Here is a 19,945-nt window from a genome sequence, read left to right as displayed (position 1 = left end):
GCCTAGTGACCTTCACAGAAACATATGAGGTAGAAGAGACCACAAGGGCCATCCAGTCCAACCCCCCTGCCATGCAGGAAACCCCGTCATAATGTGCTTCCTATGTGCTAAATTACAACTCCATCCCTAGTCAATGTCTTTCTTTTTAAGTAATTGCAGAAGTGAGGGTGAGAAGGGAAAGCTAATCTCTGGATTAGAACATCATCACACTGCCCCCCCATGTGTGATTGGAGTGGTGAGCAAAACAGTTTGCAACAGCACCAGTGGAAACTTTCTCCTTGAGCACTCTAACCACGATGGGGACGGGGGTGGAGAAATTTCAGTTCAGATGCAATGAGAAAGGAACATACAGTCTTTCCCTTTGTGCTCTTCGTGGCAAAAATCCACACTCCAACACCTCTAATCATTTAAAGACACTGCTGTACGTGATGCCTTAAGCATGATATAGAAGATTGGACCTTCCTTTTGTAACACAAGCCTTTGCTTTTGTTAAGGAGGGATCATTTGATACTCCACCTCTGGGTTAAGGCCAAGTCCAGCAAGAGCCAAGATAATCGAGAGGGCAATATTTCTCAGGGCAGATCCCCATTTCACATCGATCTTAACTATCTCATTGGTGAAGGGGATGTTTCTTATGAGAAATCCAGAAAGCAACATACCTACGTGGGAGAAAGAAAGCCATATCAATTCCAGTTTGTACCACAAGACACAACAAAATCTGGAAATCTCTCTCTGACTCTCTCTCTCTCTCAGTGTGTTAAACATTTGATAAAGGATTATTTTTTTTCTTAGTACAAGATGTAATACTGCAGTCATTTAACTGGATCAAGTAACATAGAGAGAGAAAGAGAGTTAAACAACAATAAAGTAGCAAATTGTCAGAAAAAGCAACATAGCCATGTCAAGAAGTATTAAACCCTTGGACCCTAGTCTGAAACAGAAGCTCTTTTTCCTAACCTCTTGGGACCCCAGTCCAGTCCTCTTCTCACTAGCACAGTAGAGAAGTGATGCAACCAGTCTAAACTTACTTCTTTCAACAATGGTTGGGACATTCACCTTCCAGCTAAAGTATATGCTTTTTATAACATCACAGCTGGCAGAAATGAACCCTTCCCTTTATTGGGTCTGCAATGTTAGGAAATACTATCTACTGCATTTCTGCCCAGTGTGCAGCTGCAAGTAAAAGCAGTAGGGTCAAGAACAAAGATGGTAACGCTACTTCTACCTCAAACTTGATTTGTTTTAGGCCATCATGTTTGAATTATTTGTTCTTCACATTCTGGACCACACTATAGAAGACACAAGAGACCGATGGCTGGTTCTCCTGTTATTGTTTCCTTTCTTCTTTTCTTTTTCTTTCTTTTCTTTTTGGAATTAGGAATAGGCATTATGGCACAATGCTGACTTTCTCTTTGTTATCTTCCCACAACTTAAGACACATAATGGAAGTTCTTTATAGTCACATACTGCTGGGGGTAGGATCCACACAAGTATCTGTGTTTTTCTCATTCTAGACTCAGTCAGGGGGTTTATGGGCAGGGGCTTGCAGGATTTGGGCAAAGCAGTGGAGGATAGGGATTCTTGGAGATATCTTATCCATGGGGTCGCCATGAGTCAGAACCTACTCGAGGGCAGCTAAGAACTATAACAACAACAACACCTAATAGCAGCTTAAACAGGGATTTAAATCAGAAGGGATTAAACTTGGAGGAATAAAGCCCCCCCTCCAATGTGCAACTCTAATCCAATTCAGGCCTATTTTTGGAGCTGCATTTGACCCTCACAGTGAGATAGATTTCATGAGAAAAATATGTTTTTCAATTACATTACCCCCCCCCCCCCCCGGTGTCAGGGACATGAAAGTTATAGTAAAAAAAAAAAGCAATTCACTTTTCTTTCTGACAGAAAAATGGACAGTGATGCACTTCCTTTTTCCATTTTTCTATTTCACAAAAACAAAAATTGCCTAGATTGTGTTGACACACCTATTGTGTATCATATGAAATGAAAACTCCCATCATTTGCTTGTAGAAACAGGACCAACAATGTGTAAAAGAAAAGAAAAAAGCTGGATGATGATGATGATGATGATGATGATGATGATGATGATGATTATTATTATTATTATTATTTTACTATACCAATCAGTGCAAAGCATAAATATATTTGTGACCATGAAGAAAACTGTTTTGAAAACAAACTGCTCTAGGACTTTTGTCTTTGTCAAGTCAAAATAAATAGATAAATGTCCAAATGTAGGGGATCTAATCCAGGTCATATTAAAACAACTTTAAGTTCCATGTGTTTCAAAGAGAAAAGCTGAAATTAAATGGAATTTAAATTTGCCTACATATGGCTGGATCATGCACAGATACATTGTGGACCAAGTCAATAACATGCTTCTCAGCTTTCAACATATACACTATTCTATAACAGCTTTGTGAACTATTCCCATCTGTAGGAGATGATGCACTAAAATATTTCAGTTGCCAAAAGGATATGAGCACATGGATGATGGGAATATCTTCAAATAATGTACCCACAGGCAGTATAGTCTCACTCTGAACAAAGTAGATTTTGATATATATTGTATTGTATTTTATTATTGTTAGCCGCCCCGAATGACCTCAAAGGGGCGGGATATAAATAAAATTTTATTATTATTATTATTATTATTATTATTATTATTATTATCTGCTGTCATTGCAATAAAGTCAAGTCTATTTACCAGTAAGATGATGCACACTATTTGTAAGAGTATACATACCAAGAAGGCGAGGGAGAGGAGGTAGATTCGGTATTTTAATAAGCACCATAAGTTTTCCACCCAACACAGAAAAGGAATAGATGAATATAAGTCCAAAAATATTTCTACCAGGAAGACTTTCATCACCAGAAAGAGTCCAAGTCACAGCCCAGAATAGCACTACTGTTGCCACTGGAAGATAATAAGACAATGCTGAAGCACAGTACTCTAAGTCATTGGGAAGCCACTTGTAATTAGAATACTGTACTAGAAAAATATTGACTTATGCTATAATGCCAGGCCTTCCAGTGGTAGCTTAGGCTGCATTTACACTGCAGCATTAATGCAGTTTGACACCACTCTAATTGCCATGGCTCAATGCTATGGAATTCTGGGGTTTGTAGTTTTGTGAGGTATTTAGCCATCTCTTTCAGAAAGTCTGGTGCCACAACAAACTACAAATCCCAGGATTCCAAAGGACAGAGCAATGACAGATAAAATGGTGTCAAAATATATTAATTCTGTAGTGTGGCAGGAGCCTCAAATGTTCTTATACCTTGTTCCTTGACTTCATTTACTACTGCACCAAATTCAATGGATTGCTCTCATGAAATCTGCAACAGATACGAACAGGTTGCTCACCTGTAACTGTGTTTCTTCGAGTGGTCATCTGCGAATTCACACAAATGGGTTTATTCTGCGCCGGTGCAGCAATCCCCGGAAACTTCTAGAATCTCCAGGCAGAAAGCGATGTATCTTTCTGCAACTTTTTGGCGGTAGCCCCGCCCACCCATATATAAGGCCCCTGGTGGCCCGCTCCTCTTCAGTTCCGAATGAACCGCTAACAGCGCGGCAACAAGCGTTGTCAAATGAGCAGACACTGAGGGGATGGATGGGCGAGTTTGTGTGAATTCGCAGATGACCACTCGAAGAAACACAGTTACAGGTGAGCAACCTGTTCTTCTTCTTCGTGGTCTCTGCGAATCACACAAATGGGTTTAGACTAGCGAGCTGTAGTCCGTGGAGGAGGGAGTGTCAATAACCAATAAATCAAACCACCAATAAAGTATGTAAACCAAACAACTGTGTTATTTATTGACAGTGCAACAGGTTAATGCATGGCAGAAAGTAACACTGCCCTCCCAAAGGCTGCGTCCTGTCTGGCCCTGGCGTCCAGCCTGTAATGTCTTATGAATGTCGATGGCTGGGACCAGACAGCAGCCTTACACACATCCACAAGGGGAATCCCCGTCAAGAAAGCTGAGGATGCGGCTACCACCCTATTTGCATGGGCTCTAACCCGACCTGGCAGGGGCTTTCTGGCCAGTTCGTAGCAAAGGCGGATGGTATTGGCCACCCATTTAGAGAACCTCTGTGGTGAAACCGGCAGCCCTTTTTTGGCTTCGGAGTAGCACACAAAAAGTCTCTCCAATCGCCTGGAAGCAGCAGTTCTGTCCAAATAGAACGCCAGTGCCCTCTGGACATCCAGGGCATGGATCTGGCGCTCAGAGTCCGTGGTCGGATTAGGAGCCAAAGTCGGCAAAACAATGTCCTGGTTGATGTGGAAAGCAGACACCACCTTGGGCAAAAAAGTAATGTCTGTGCGGAGCACCACCTTGTCCTTGTGAAAACGAAGGAAGGGTTGGTCCACCCTCAGGGCACACAGTTCACCAGCCCGGCGGGCTGATGTGATAGCTACCAGGAAAGCCATTTTCCAGGTCAGGAGTCTCAGGTCCGTGGTAGCTAAGGGCTCAAATGGCTTAGACACCAGCTGTGCAAGGACGGTGTCTAAACTCCACTGCGGTGAAGGGTCTGCGACAGGTGGATGCAGGTTGTTAAATCCCTTAAGGAACCTCTTTATGAGAGGATCCCCAAACAGAGAAAGTTTGTTTTGAAACAAGTAGTGTGACGAAATGGCAGACAGGTAGCACTTGATAGAACTCAAGGAGAGACCTGCTTCTGTCAACGTCATAAGGAAGTCCAGGACCACAGGGATGGAGTCACGGGATGGTGGAATGTCCTTTGTCTGCAGAAAGGCAAGGAACCTGTCCCACTTGTAGGCATAGGACCTCTGTGTAGATGGTCTCTGCGCTGCCTTGATGATATCCTGTACACCAGATGGAAGCGTGCTCAGGATCGAATCCTCCATGAAACCAATGGGAGAGACTGCATCTCGGGATGGTGGACTCGCCCGCCGTGAAGCGACAGCAGGTCGGGCCGGTGTTCTAAGCGGAGATGCTCCTGTGCTCGTTGCAGGAGCGGGGCGAACCAAGGCTGCCTGGGCCACCACGGAGTTATCAGGATTGCGTCCGTGTGGTCGGCCAACATCTTTGAGAACACCCGTGTGATCAGAGGAAATGGGAGAAAGGCATACAGGAGGCCTTGAGTCCATTTGAGTTGGAACGCGTCCCCTTCCGATCCTGGTTCTCTGTACCGGGAGCAGAATCCTGGGGTGTGAGCGTTCAGTCGAGAGGCGAATAAGTCCAGTAGAGGGGTCCCCCATCGATTGAAAAGTTGGGTCACTACGTCTGGATGCAGCCTCCACTCGTGGCAAGTGGAGGATGACCTGCTGAGATGGTCTGCAAGGTCGTTCTGATCGCCTGGCAGATGGATGCACTGCAGTAAGATCTTGTGCCGTATACACCATTCCCAGATGCGGATGGTGACTGCCAACAGAGTCCTCGACTTTGTACCTCCCTGCTTGTTCAGGTAGTACATGACGGTGGTGTTGTCGGTGAGAAGAAGCACCACCTTGTCCGTGAGGACCGACTGAAAGGCTCTGAGTGCCTTTTCCACGGCTAGCATCTCCAAGACGTTGATGTGGAGAGTAGCTTCTGCCGGTGACCACTTGTCCTTTATTGTAAGGTCCAGAGTGTGGGCGCCCCATCCTTGCAGGGAGGCGTCCATGGTCAGAGAGAGGTCTGGCTGCGGGGGCAAGAATGGCATCCCCACGCAGACATTGTCTGGCCGGAGCCACCATCGTAGGGACTTCTGCACGGTCCTTGGGATGGTGAGCAGCTTGGTAGGCGTGTCTCGGACGGGGTCGAACACGGAGAGGAACCAAGATTGAAGGGGCCTGAGGCGCAGTCTGGCCCACGGTGTAACAAAGGTGGAGGAGGCCAGGTGACCCATGGCGACTTGCACCACACGAGCCTGTAGACGCCTTTGGCGAAGGCAGGGCTGTAGGGATGTGCAGAGGGTTTGAAACCTTGTCTCTGGAAGGTATGCCCTCATCGTTACAGAGTCCAGCGTGGTTCCTATGAAGTCGATTCACTTGGTAGGAGTCAGGTTGGACTTGTCGAAGTTGACCTGCAGTCCCAATGCTTGAAGCAGAGACAGGGCAAATTCGAGTTGCTTTAGCAAAATGTCCTTGAAGGACGCTGCGAAGAGCCAGTCGTCTAGGTATGGGAAGACTGTGATTCCTCTTTGACGCAGGTATGCCACCACGGGAGCCATGCACTTGGTGAAGACCCTTGGAGCTGTGGAAAGGCTGAAGGGAAGGACCTTGTACTGGTAGGCCTGGTGGCCGACAGTGAAAGCGAGGAACCTCCGGTGGTCCTCCAGGATCGCGATGTGAAAATAGGCATCCTTTAAGTCCAGTGTCATGAACCAGGAGCCTTCCTGCAGGAGTGGTAAGATAGAAGCAAGGGTTACCATCCTGAATTTCTTGTAAACAATAAAGTCATTGAGGGCCCGAAGATCCATTATGGGTCTGAGGCCAGAGTCTTTCTTCGGTACAGTGAAGTACCTGGAGAAGAAGCACCGTTTAAACCCAGAGGGGGAGACGGGTTCAATGGCGCCTTTGTCTAGAAGAGTGCGCACTTCGTCGAGAAGGGTGTCCGAGGGGACAGTTGAAATGAACGCTCCAGTTGGTGGGAGCTCAGAGAACTCTAGGGCATAGCCCCTACGGACGATGTTAAGTGCCCAAGAGTGATGGCGGCCCAGGTGTTGAAGAAAGGGCTCAGCCTGTTGGAGGTGACGAGGTGCGCAGGAACACATCAGAACTTCTTCTTGCCCCGGCCATCCTTCTTCCTATACCCCTGTTGGTATCTGGTTTGGGAAGATTGACGCCTGTCAGCTGGGGGAGCAGGCAACCGGGAGGATCGGCCTTGAGGATGACTGTCCTGATGGTAAGGACGATCCTGGGGCTGGAAGCGGTACTGGCCACCTGGATGCCAAGGGCGCTGACTAGGGTACCTCTGACGGGGGGACTTGGACGTGGTGGATGACATACCATGCTTTCTGGCTGCGGTCTTCATCCTGTAGCGGAAGCTGAGCTTCTCGTCCGTGTCCCGGTGGAACAAGCCCGAGTTGTCAAAGGGCATGTCCTCTATAGCTGCCTTTGCTTGCGGGGTGAGATCGGAGGACCGAAGCCACGCGTAGCGGCGGAGAGCTATGGATCTGCAGAGGGCCTTCGATGCACAGTCTGTCGAATGCCTGGCGGAGATGATCTGCTGTCCGCCTATCAGGTGAATTTCGTTCCTGAGCGCGGACATCATGCGTCTCCTGCCGTCTGGCAGGTCCGCAATGGTGGGGTCCATCTTTTCTACAAGGTACTGCATGTAGGCTCCCATGCAGGCTGCGTAGTTGGCCACCTTCAAGTCCAGGGCCGCTGAAGCGTAGAACTTCTTGGCCAATCCGTCCAGCTTTTTGCTGTCCTTGTCGACCAGGGAAGACGAGGATTTTGGAGCGAAGGTGGACTGGGCTCCTTCCACGATGGCCGAGTTTGGTTTTGGGTGGTTGGAGAGCCAAGACGGAGCGGATGGAGTGACCCAATAGAGGTTCTCGATCCTACGGGACGTCGACGGGATGGTGGCCGGTGCGTCCCATGAGCGCTTAGCGATCTTCTCTAGAGATGGTAGATACGCTAAGGATGGTGGAGCTGGGGCGGAGCCGTGGATCCTCCTCTCCACCGGGTCAAGGGCATCGTCCTCTGGATGGGCCACTTCCAATTTCAGGGCATCAGCCATCCGGATAACCCTGTCGGCGAAGGACCTGACATCGTCCGTGAGCGACGGGACTGCTGGGCCCTCTGGGTCGAACGGAGCCTCGTCGTCGTTGGAGAGAGGCGATGCAGAACGAGGGGACCTCGATCTGGACCTCGAAGGAGATCTACTGCCCCTTCTGGGCGAAAGGTCAGTCGAGCCCAAATCGTCCAGCCTGTAGGAGGTGCCAACCTGGCGACGGTCCCATGAGTAGGCTCGGATGTTACGCCGTAGACGGGACGGGTCCACAGGGATAAGGTACTGTCCCGTGCGGTGGTCGTATGCTAGGTCCGGGAAGGCCTCAAATAGGTCCTGGTCGCGCTCCGCGGAGTCTGGACGCTCTGTTTCCAGGGCTCCATCTGCTTCAGCCCCCAGTGCGGCCCGATCCTTCCTTGGGGGGGAGCGGAGGTGCTCTCTGTCCCGTGCCGTCGGTCGTGGCCTTCTCTCTGGGGAAGGAGAATGGGACCTGGATCTGCGTCTCTGCGGAGACAAGGGGACATCAGAGTCTTGGAGTTCCCCTTCAGACTCAGAGTCTATGTCCACAATCTGCAAGGCGTCCGCCGGTGCAGACAGATGGGTGGTGAGAAGGACTCTGGGCTCGAGAGGCACCGTCCGAGAGGCAGCCGGTACAGGAGTCGGGGTCTTCACTGGCTCGGTGACCGGGGATGTAGACGGTACTGGCCTCGACTCAGGCGGAGGCACTGAGACCGTACTTGGAGGGCCCTTCCTACGGCTCTTGGCGGGCGGCAATGACGAGCGAGCCCGCTTCTTATCGCGGTCGGAGCGCTTGTCCCCTTTCCTCTTGGGGGCTCTGGGGGCATCCGCATCCCCAGAGGCTCCAGAACCGCCAGGCTGGCTCAAGACCTTTTCATAGAGCGCAGCCTTAAGTGTCCGGTCCCTATTCTTGAGGGCCTGGGCGGACATCGCCTTGCAGTGGGGGCAGCTGCCCGGAACGTGGGACTCCCCCAGGCAAAGGACACATTTGTCGTGGCCGTCGGCCTTGGGGATTTTCACCCCACACTTAGTGCACTGCTTGAAGGAGGCCATGGTAAGAGAGATCCGTTACCAGTCCGTATGTCAAGCCAAAGGTCAGAAGAATGGTCAAGTGAAAGTCCGAAGATCAAAGCCAGAGATTCCAATACACAAGAGCAAGCGAAATGCTAGCGAAGTTCCTCAAGCTGCTTAGCGCGGCGGAATGAAGGAACTGAAGAGGAGCGGGCCACCAGGGGCCTTATATATGGGTGGGCGGGGCTACTGCCAAAAAGTTGCAGAAAGATACATCGCTTTCTGCCTGGAGATTCTAGAAGTTTCCGGGGATTGCTGCGCAGGCGCAGAATAAACCCATTTGTGTGATTCGCAGAGACCACGAAGAAGAAATATATTTTATTTCTATGTAATAAATAACATTCTTCACAACATTAAAAGTAATCAACACTGACAATAACAAAAATGCTAATAAACAGTAAAATGATTAAAACAGTGTGCCTCAGAGCACAAGAAGACTGGAAATCTCTAGGAGGAACTCTATCTGACTTTTGGAAGGACAGCCTCCAGGCTTACAATGATTTTGCTTTAATAGCTATTCTCTCATTTACAGGACTCTGTTAGAATGATTTTTAGACATTTCTTCCAGGGACAAGACATTAATTTTATCAATTTATGTGGTTAGGGATTTCTGTTTGTTTGGTTTATTCCTACATGCTAAACGAGAAGGCATCTCTGCATGGTCATGACCGATTTCCAACACAAATCTGCAGAAATGTAGTGAGATTACAGCCTTTTTTTTTTTGGGGGGGGGGAGTTCACTCAAGGGTGAAAACATTAAGATCTGGCATTAGAGCTTACATTGATGATCAAAACAATAATGGCTAGAATGAAAAAGCACAGTGAACTACAGAGCTGACAGAACAAAGTAGAAAGGATATTACTAATCTTGTATATTTGCCTTAGGAAAGAATTTCAATGAATTTTTGAAGGCTTTAGTTTCAGGCTCCTAAAGATTAACTTGATTTATCACACTCTTGCTTTGCTCTAAAGAACTTAGAATGCCCTATATATGACTCCCATGTGGTTTTTCCATCCAGGCAGGTTACTAGGCTAAACCAGCTTAGCTTCAGACAAAGACTGACCTATGAACCTTCAGAACATTCTCTAGGTCATGGCAAGTAACAGATGCTACATCTTGTCTGGTGATACACATAAGGAGTCTTCACTTTTAGAGACTATTGTCACCGTGAGGTAATGATATTCCTTTTTGCACCCTTTGGTTGTTCTTATAGGTTAATTAATCTTGATCAATCGGGTAAATAAGCCTACATTGCCATCTTTTGCAAACGTTGTGTGACGGCTTCACAGCACTTTACACAGGACAAAACAAACCAGTCTTTATGGGGAAAAAAAAGAAATCTGACATTAGAAAGATTCATACTAAAAAAACAACAACACAGTGGGAGAACATTTTGCTAGGACACTTGAGGTGTCTGTCTCCGAGCTCAAGGTGACTAGCCTTGAATGAAAGAACTTAAAAGACAGAGCACAGATGGAAGCAGGTGAACACAAATGCATCAAAAGGTTCCCTTGGTTAAATGAATATTATTTTAAATTATTTTAAATCTTACTACTTATGTTAAATAATCGGTTCATGTATGCCTGCAATACCACCCGTTGTATGTTTTGTAACACTGGAATATTTTTAGTTGTAATTTTTCATTCACCATGAACTAAATGTGTGTGTGTTTGTGTGTGTATATAGGTTAAGTTGTGCTCTTATACTTGGCTTAGGCAAAGACATATTTACCATACATCTGTTTATCTACTTAGTATATTTATGTTTGGATGTACTGCTCAGCATCTTTTGGACAATTTTTTTACAACCACTATTAAGATTTATACCTCTCATCTCACAATGTATCCTGTTATGACCATCACCATGCTGGAACTTTTTGTATTTCTATTACATTTCATGCACCCACACCACCACATCATGTGAATAATGTCCATCTACTGAAGCAACACTTCACATATCTGAATGAATACAGCTCATAAAAGCTGACATGAAATAAAACATGTTAGTCTTTAAGGTGCCATGAAACTCTTCATTGTGTAAGCCCAGAGTTGTAATTCAAAAATAAATCAAACATTGACGTATGAAGACCTAGAAGAGTGACCCTCGCCTTAACCAGGAATGGTAGCAACATATTTAGTATCACACAGGTAGCCATCAGGGGTAATTTTCAAACAAACAACTCCCTTTTCTCTGGTATTACAGCTATGTAAGAGGATTGTGCAATGTCAGAGAAAAGTCCAAGATCCTGCATCAGAAGCATAGACGCAATATTGTAGCTATACTACATCTGATCTGACTCCTGAAACCTACCTTAAAAGCTGGTCAGTCATCCTAAGCAATGCAATTTGGCAGCTCTGGCAAGTGGTGTGCTGCAGGATGACATGGCCACCCCCTCCTGCTAGTGAATGAAGCCACAAGAAGCAGAAGCAGGAAAACTTGCAGGGTCCTGTTGCAACTATTCATCGCCACATCGCTTGTTGGCATCATCCTGCAACATCCCACTTACCAGTACCACCAACTCTGTTGATCAGGATGGCTGATTAGTTTGTAAGGTGGGTTACAGGGCTGCATATGATCATGGCAATGATTCCACAATTGTAAATGTGAATAGGAAACAGTTAAGTGGTTATAAGTCTAACTTATGACATCATAGCAGACTAACAGGATGCCGGCCATTATATATGAACCACTTTTCTCCAACTATCTCCAAATTTGTACCACTCTATATAAAACCTTGGTAGGGACTCCATATCTGAGGTTCTTTAGATATTAGGTTTATTTCATGATAATATTTAAACTTGTTTAAACATAAAATCCTGAACCTATTCATATATAGTACTCTAGAAACCAATGCATGAACAGTGTCACTTTTGCCCTAGTTTTCCTGCTTGTATCCTTTTACATACCATTTGTTACCAATGAAGCAAGACAGCCTTGTGGAGGACAAGCACATATTTGCCTCAGTTTTCCTGGAGTCTCTTTTGTTTCTTCTGTCTTTGGTAGAGGTTCCTGCATTTGCTGCTCACTGTTGTCCAGCCGAGTTGCTTCTTCTTTTTGTTTATCATCAGAAACATCTTTGGAATCCAAAGCATTCTCTTTCTGAATTAAAATAAACATTATCAATAACTTGTGCAAAAGGGGAAAGGAAAGCCCAATGTATCTTGTAGTATTTTCCAAAGGGACAGCTATGTTAATTTGTTTAATAATAAAATGAGACAGCAGTGATGAAGGAGCACTAGCAGCACCTTTGATAATAACCCTGCTTTAGTAAGAGCATTTGGGAATATCAATCTACTTCTTCAGACAAACTGATGGAATTAGAAGTACAGCCACAGGTATACTGGAGTTACAGGTGAAAGCAATATGTAAAGCCATTTTTAAGCAATAGTAAAGAATTACATGAACAATATCTAAGGAAATGCTCAAGAAAACAGTGAAAACGGTGGTGGAAGTCAGTTTCCTGAGGTTAGGAAACTTTTCTGTGAAGTTTACTTCTTCTGAGATTATTTTATACACGAGCAGTTGAGAGGGTCTAACTATTAATGCCTTAAATCATATTGTCAGTCCTGACTATAGCAGACCCATGAAATCAAAGAAATTTAAATTGGGCCTGCTACATTGGTGGGATAGCTATCCATGGATATCCACATCCCCTATTATTCAATGGCTATGTGTGCTTGTGGATGCGCTGATGCAGATGTGTGCACATCACCGCTCATTGAATAATATGGGGCTTGATTAATATGGGATGTGCAGGGCTGCCTGTTCTGCCAGAGTTTGCTGTGGAGCTTCCACAAAACTCCATGGCAAACAGTGGGTCATTTAGACATGCTTTAAGGCCCTTTTGCCCCAGGATTCAGCGAGATCCACCAGAACTGTGTCTGGTATGCTAGATCCAGGCCCAATGATAGCCCCAAGCTAATGGCCTGCATCATCCGAACAGGACGATGCAAAGCCAGGTGTAGCACAGCTCCAATTACTTCCTCCTGAAAGAAATCAAACCGAAACAAATTTATTAACCTGTTCCGCCACATCTGCTGGGATTAGGGGCACAGGACCCCTGTGTATGTGGAAAAACTGCAAATAACAAAAACTCTCTGAGGCTTATCACATGGGAAGCATCCTGTGCAGAAACGGGATTTAAAACCCACCAAAACCTCTAAGAAGATACACAGAAGCACGATTGATTTTCAGACACATCGGAGTTAATACAACATTAAACGGGCTAGAAAGTTGACAAAACATGATTACTTTTACTTTCAGGATTTTCCGTTTTGTCTACTTTCTAGCTCAATTAATGTCGCGTTAATGCACCTTAACAGTGACATCATCTGAAAATCAATTGTGCTTTTGCATGACTTTTCTACTTTTTGTCCAGGTTAATGCTGGGTTAACCCAGATGTGGCCTGGTAATCCACTTTTGCGCTATTTTTTCACTTTAATTCCTGTTTTTGCACAGGATACCTCTGTGTAATAAACTGCTATGTTTTTACCTGACAAAACGCCTTTCTAGGAATCTCTAGGTTCTCCAGTGCAACTCTGTGGTCAACATCTGCCAGACACTGGCCACAGAATTGCACTGGAGGAGCTACAAATCACGCAGTGATTCCCAAAGTGGTCCATGTGGAAGTTAACTATCCATATATGGATTGGAGTTCCCTCTCCCTTCATTTAAAGAGCCCCATTCACATTGAGCATTTAAACGGAGGGAGAGGGAACCCCAGTCCATATATGGAAGCCAACTACCCATATATGGACAGGGGATTCCCTCTCCCATTTAAAGAGCCCCATGCAGCATGCGCATAAGCTGTCAAATTGTAATAATAATAATAATAAAAATTCTGAAGCACCCAATGAAGCACTCCTGCTTCTGAAAAAAACTAATTAAGGAGGAAGAGGGAAAGAAGCTGTAAAAACCTAAAGCGTCAGATCAAAGCCGGATATTGTGGGGAGGGGAGGCATGTTCCACCCCCTGGCCTTTACCCTTCCCCTGAACTTGACCCAATCATGATCGGAGCCACGTTAAGATTCAATTGCACTGGGTTTTCTGAATACTCCACTTTTGGAAAACCCGGGCAGAGGGGGATTTGCGCCGGATCGGGTGTACAAAGCATGGATTTGATTGTGAATAAACCAGCGCCAGTATGAACTCCTCACTTTTAACCCGGTTCACAAACCGGGGTATATTGTAGTCTGAATGGACCCTGAGTCAATGTTAGAAACTAAAAATTAACAAGCTAAATTCAAATTTATTACGTTTTATCTGTTGTGGTTGTAAAAGGAAAAGGGATAATAATTGTGCCTAGTATACTTCCCCAGTCCAATAGCATTCACTGACAGCTAACCCCAAGTAAATGTGCCACAGTACTCAATTTATTTTTCCTTTTAAACACCCAAACGACCAATACATAGTCAGAAAAAATCTTAATGGCAAATACCTGAGGCTTAACTTTATTCGCCATATTTGCAAATGTGCTGTATTCTTGCTGTTTGCCACCATACCCTCTGACCTGGTCAACAATCTAAGATTTAAAAAAATATATTTTTAATTAACAAACTTGCAATTGTTATACATCCTACCTTTCTAGTACCCATAGGCCAGTACCACTGTGTCTATGAACACCTCCCTTAGTACCCATGACATTCCTGGCCCCTCTTAATTTTTATTTACCGTATATACTTGACTATAAGTCTAAAACTTTATGCCCAAAAATTGACCCCAAAATCCCAGGTTGATTTATTTATGGCTCACTATGGAAATATGATAGCAACTCTTTCAGATTTCCCCATGCCGTACGGAGACGTGTTTAGCAAGAAAGAGCCAAGCAGAAAGAATCCTGGGTGATTGATTTGATATTGCTGTTTGTTTAAGAGTCCCACTCCCGCCTCCGTTTCTGGCTGAACTGAAAGCTGAAACAATGAAGAAAAGCTCAGTGAAAGTCACTCTTGCCATATGCACACATACACACACTGAAGAAGCCTCGACCTATCAACGAGTCATGGGAAAATCCATAATTTTGACTACAAAACCTGACCTCGACTGATATGAGGTCGACTTATAGTTGAGTATATACGGGGTGTGTGTGTGTGTTTAAAGGTATTTCCTGTTGACAAGGTTGTCAAGTTGTGTCTGTCCATAGGGGGCAGTGCTCACCTCCATTACTAAGCTGAAGAACCAGTGTTGTCAGAAACTACTCTGTGATTGGGTGGCCAGCATGATTGCACAGAATGCTGTTTACCTTCCCACTGGAGTGGTACCTATTTATCTACTTGCATTTGCATGCTTTTGAACTGCTAGGTTGGCAGAAGCTGGGACTAGTGATGGGAGCTCCCCCATCATGCGGCAACCAGACCTCTGACTGCCAACCTGCCGATATTGCAGTCAACAGTCACCATCTTAACCACTTGAGCCATTGCATACTCATCTGTCTTCTCAAGAACATTTCTGGATTTCATGTTGCCCTTTTAGGCATGCTTAGAAAATTGAAACTGATGGGATGTGCTTTGCTTTGAAATGTGGCCAGCTGCTCAGGTCAGATGTAAAGAAAAAGCTATGTATTTGAAGGGGTATTTTCATATGTGTATTTAAGTCTGAGCATCACCAGTATGGCTTCTGTGAAATTAGTATTATATTGTCTGCTGTGAGGAAAAATAAGAACACCTTTGGTTGACGAAGAAGCCAGTGGAGCTTTGAAAGCTGGCAAGATACATAATGTGCATTTTGGTTGATTCAATAAGGGTATCACTGTTTGGTGGATTTTGGATGATACTGTACTATATCTTAGGAATTGTTTTCTTCTTCTTCTGTGTATTCTTGCATGGCAAGGGGCTGGACCAGATGTAGGTGTTTCACATTTAAGGCTTAAACTATGGGGGTTTAGGTCCTGCTGGACTTTAGCAGGTAGGACAGGGATGGGGAACTTTTTGCCATTCAAGTACTAACCAGGCCTGATTCTGCTTAGCTTTTAAGAATATACAGGTTCTGATGCTTTCAGGGTAATTATGCACTCCTCCAAATGTTGTTGGATTGCAGTGCCCAGCATTCCTCACCACTGGCTATGCAGGCTAGGGCTGCTGGAATCTGGAAGATTCCTACTCTCGGATTAGCACAGTTTACTTGGATTTAAAATAGAATTTGAATACCAACCTTAACAAGTTTTAATATAAAGTTAGTTTTGCCACAAGAAAAATGTTTGTTGTATGTTCCCTTTGCCTGTTTCTCATGCATTTTGATTACAAGCGTGTATACTTTTGTATATTTAATGACATGTGGTGTGCCTGAGGGAAAATACACCTTCCCTTCCAACTCCGAGTGAATTAAGACATTTATTAGGGGGAGAACACCTAAAAGTCATAGTGGTTTGAGCATTGGACTAGGACTCTGGAGAGCATGATTCGAATCCCAGTTCAGCTATGTAAACCCACTGGGCGAGTCACACACTCTCAGCCTCAAAGGATGGCAGTGGCAAACCCCCTCTGAAGAAACTTGTCAAGAAAAACCCATGATAGGTCCACTTTAGGGTTGCTGTAAGTCGGAAATGACTTGAAGGCACACAACAATGCCAACACCAACAACAGGTCCCAGGAAATTCAGTGGGAATGTGCACTTTTAAGAGAGCCTAGTTGTAAAATGGTTCCAAGCCCTTGCAGTGTGCCCTGAGATGTATCCTGTTGCTGTTGTTCTGTGCTTTCAAATCATTTTTTACTTATCAAGATCCTAAAGCAGAGCTATGATGAGGTTTTCTTGCCAGGATTTGTTCAAGGGAGGGAGAGGGTTGCCATTGCCTTGCCTTGAGGCTGAGAGAATGTGACTTGCCCAAGGTCACCCAGTGGGTTTCATGGATGAGCTGGGGACTGAACCGTGGTCTCTAGAGTCATAGTCTATCTTGTAGAAATAATGCAGTTTGACACTGCTTTTAAGTGCCGTAATGCCATCCTACAGAACTCAGGGATCTGTAGTTTTACAAAGGAATTGAGCCCCCTTCGCTGGTCCCTCACAAATAGTGTAACCAGATAGATGTCCTAACTGCAGAGGAGGACAAGGCACTGCAAAATGTAGACCAGTCAAGAAAAATGTAGCCCATGACCAAATAAAAGCTAAAAGCACTCATATAAATAGCAATTCCTGCTTCTTAGTCATGTGCAAAATGGAGGACGTTTTTGGAATTCTTCCTGGACAGAAGACTGGAGGATGCCACGGTCACCCTGTTCACAAAACTATAAATCCATATATATTCTGTAGGATGGAGCCGAGGAAGTTAAAGTGATGTGGAACAAAATCGGTTTATCCTTCTTCAAGGGGAGACAGCGTGGCATAGTGGTTTGAGGACTGGACTATGACTCAGGAGTTGTTGCCGTTGTTGTTTCTGATTTATGGCCACCCGATTGTGGGGTTGCCTTGGCAAGATTTCTTCAGAGGGGGTTCGCCATTGCCACCCTCTGAGGCTCTGGAGACCAGGGTTCGAATGCCGGTTCCATCATGGAAACCCACTGGGTGACCATGGCCAAGTCGCACTCTCTCAGCCTCGGAGGATGGCAATCTCAAACCCTCTCTGAAGAAACCTGCCAAGAAACCTCCATGATAGGGTTTTGTTACAGCCATAGGGTCGGAAATTTATATAATATCTTGAAACCAAGCATGGCACACTCTCTCAGCCTCAGAGGATGGCAATGGCAGACCCCCTCTGCCAAGAAAAACCAAGGATAGGTTCATTTTAGGGGCGGCCATAATAAGTCAGGACTGACTCAAAAGCACACTCTACAACTCTTCTTCCAGGGTAGAAAAATAGCCCCTACCTAACACAAGGGGAAGCCTCCAAGTGCGGCTGCTGGGGGCCGAGCAGGAGGCCGAGGGGAGCCGGGCACTCTATCTACTCGACGCCCCAGGCTGAGCGAGGCCTTGCTTTCTCTCCCCTCCTCCTGACGGAAAAAATATATCCGCCTTCATGAGCAACGAGGCCTCCTCCACACAGCCGCCCTTCTCCCCCCGCTTCCTCTCTCAAAGCCGGCCTCCTCCCTCAACGCGAGGCCGAGGGAATAACGGTTCCATGGCGCGGCCTCCCTCTCCCTCGCAGGCGGGGGCAGCCCCCTGGACGGAGAGCGCCGAACCCCGAGAACGGAGCCTTCCATGTCGGCCACAGACAATCCTGAGGACTCAAATTCCCCTCACGGAAACCAAAGCCAGGCCCAGCGGAGCTTGCGCCCGGCCTCCCTTCGCCTTCCCTGAGGGGAATTTCCCCCCCCCCCGACACCTCCATTTTGTGAAAGTTGTTTTTGTTTTTATGTGCCGCCCTTCAAGTCGTTTCCCGAACCTAATAGGACGACCCCCAATACATTGATTTGAATTTGGTTGTGATGTTTTTAACAATATTTATTTATTTATTTTGGTCTGTGAGCCGCCTTGGGTCCCTTCTGGGAGAAAGGCGGTGTACGAGTGTAAATAAATATATACAGTTGGCCCTCCGTATCTACGGACTCCTTATCCACGGATCTAAGCTCCCACAGCTTGTATATGTATATATTTATACACACGTGTGTGTGTGTGTATCTATATATCTATATCTATATCTATCTATCTATCTATCTATCTATATATATATATATAATTATTATATAATATTTTCAAGCTGTGGATGCTTGGATCCATGGATAAAGAATCCATAGAAAATGAGGACCAACTGTATTTATTATATATATGTGTGTGTGTAATTTTATTATATATAATTATTATATATTTCCATGGATAAGAAATCTTTGGATATGGAGGGCCAGCTGTATTTATTATATATATATATGTGTGTGTGTGTAATTTTCTTATACACACACTCACTATATAATATTTTCAAGTTGTGGATGCTTGGATCCATGGATAAGGGATCTGTGGATATGGAGGGCCTGAGGGTACGAATGTGTTATTACTATTTAACTCAGTGATGACCTAAAGATCTCCACCAAGATCAGAGAATCAGATTGCAGTTTAGAAATTATTTTTTACTCCTGGTATGCATCTGTAAAGATCTACATCGCACAAGTTGAACTGAGGTAGAATAATGACTCTCATGCTATTCACAATTCTGAAGCAACATGCATACAAAAACCCACTCAAGAAAAGAAAAAAGAAAAAAGGAAAAAGTAATTTGACACCACTAATAATAAATGGAGCAGAGATTGAAGTTACTGCATAGTAGTGCAAAAAAACCTCCAAACAAGTATTCTGAATTTTGCAAGTAGAGTGGATCCACCACATTCGCTGGAGTTAGGATCACAGGATCCACATGAAAGTGGAAAAAACACAAATAAATTTTATCTATTAATTTCACCTGAGAGAACACCTCTAGGAATCTCTAGGTCCTCCAGAGCACCTCTATGGTCAAGATCTGGCAGAAATTGACCATGAAATTGCGCTGGAGGACCTACAAATACCTAGAGAAATGTTCTCTCTAGGAAACTCTAAGTCCTCCAGCATGACTTTTGGCAGACGATGACCACAGAGTCATACTGGAGAACCTAGAGATTCCTAGAGAGAACATATTAATCAAATCCGTGAATAATCAAATCCTCAAAAGTCAAAGCTGCAAATGTGGAGAGCCAACTGTACTTGTATTGACAAGCCAACAAGCATGCAAATACCCAAATAGATCCAATAAGCACTGTATCAGAGCCACAGCCACATTAAATGGGATCCTCACTGCTGAAGGATGTCGTAATGATGATAGACAGAATTATTGTGTTTTATATATAGTCTAGCTAATGGCCCCAAATATTAACGATGAGTACCAGAATCCTATATGACATGTCACTCAGTGTAAATTTGCATATATTTAACTATGTAGCAGGCACTAAAAACTGTTATAGTGAGTTATGAAGATGCATAACAGGACACCAGCAGGAGGGCCTGATACGCATCGATGCCTGATGTGATGCATATCAGTCCCATTGTGCATCAGTCCTTTTGCTTGCTTTGCTACATAGCTATGTAACAGCAGCCCTCTATTGGAGATGGAAGTTGCAGATCTTTGCAATTCTAATTCCCACAGCACATGTTAAGTCCACTTACGAAGATTCAACTATACAGGATTTTTCTCCTTTGCAGTGTGAACTGTTTGAGATGAGTGCCTACTGCACTTGTCACATAATAGTCTTGTTGTT

General features: G+C 45.0%; 1 protein-coding gene across 3 annotated transcripts in view; it reads right to left on the bottom strand.

Moving 5' to 3' along the window:
* The window catches only part of LOC149313090 (sodium/hydrogen exchanger 9B2-like), a 34,953-nt gene extending 17,033 nt beyond the window's left edge, over window positions 1-17,920 (bottom strand). For 2 of the 3 annotated variants that reach the window (XM_089526047.1, XM_089526050.1), the window contains exons 1-5: window positions 17,594-17,920; window positions 14,236-14,319; window positions 11,704-11,896; window positions 2,768-2,938; window positions 517-659 (exon numbers count right to left, since the gene is read on the bottom strand). In XM_089526047.1, coding sequence (XP_089382173.1) covers window positions 517-659; window positions 2,768-2,938; window positions 11,704-11,896; window positions 14,236-14,259 — 531 coding nt within the window. In that variant the 5' untranslated portion in view covers window positions 14,260-14,319; window positions 17,594-17,920. The remainder of the gene's footprint in view (window positions 1-516; window positions 660-2,767; window positions 2,939-11,703; window positions 11,897-14,235; window positions 14,320-17,593) is intronic. The other variant, XM_089526048.1, reaches the window with a different exon arrangement.
* Window positions 17,921-19,945: the final 2,025 nt, after the last annotated feature.

This window comes from Sceloporus occidentalis, unplaced genomic scaffold, assembly GCF_023333645.1.
Source record: "Sceloporus occidentalis isolate IW3139 unplaced genomic scaffold, rSceOcc1.0.p SCAF_5, whole genome shotgun sequence".
Classification (NCBI taxonomy): Eukaryota; Metazoa; Chordata; class Lepidosauria; order Squamata; family Phrynosomatidae; genus Sceloporus; species Sceloporus occidentalis.
Note: the sequence above shows the minus strand (reverse complement) of the source record. Positions and strands in the feature narration are given on the sequence as shown.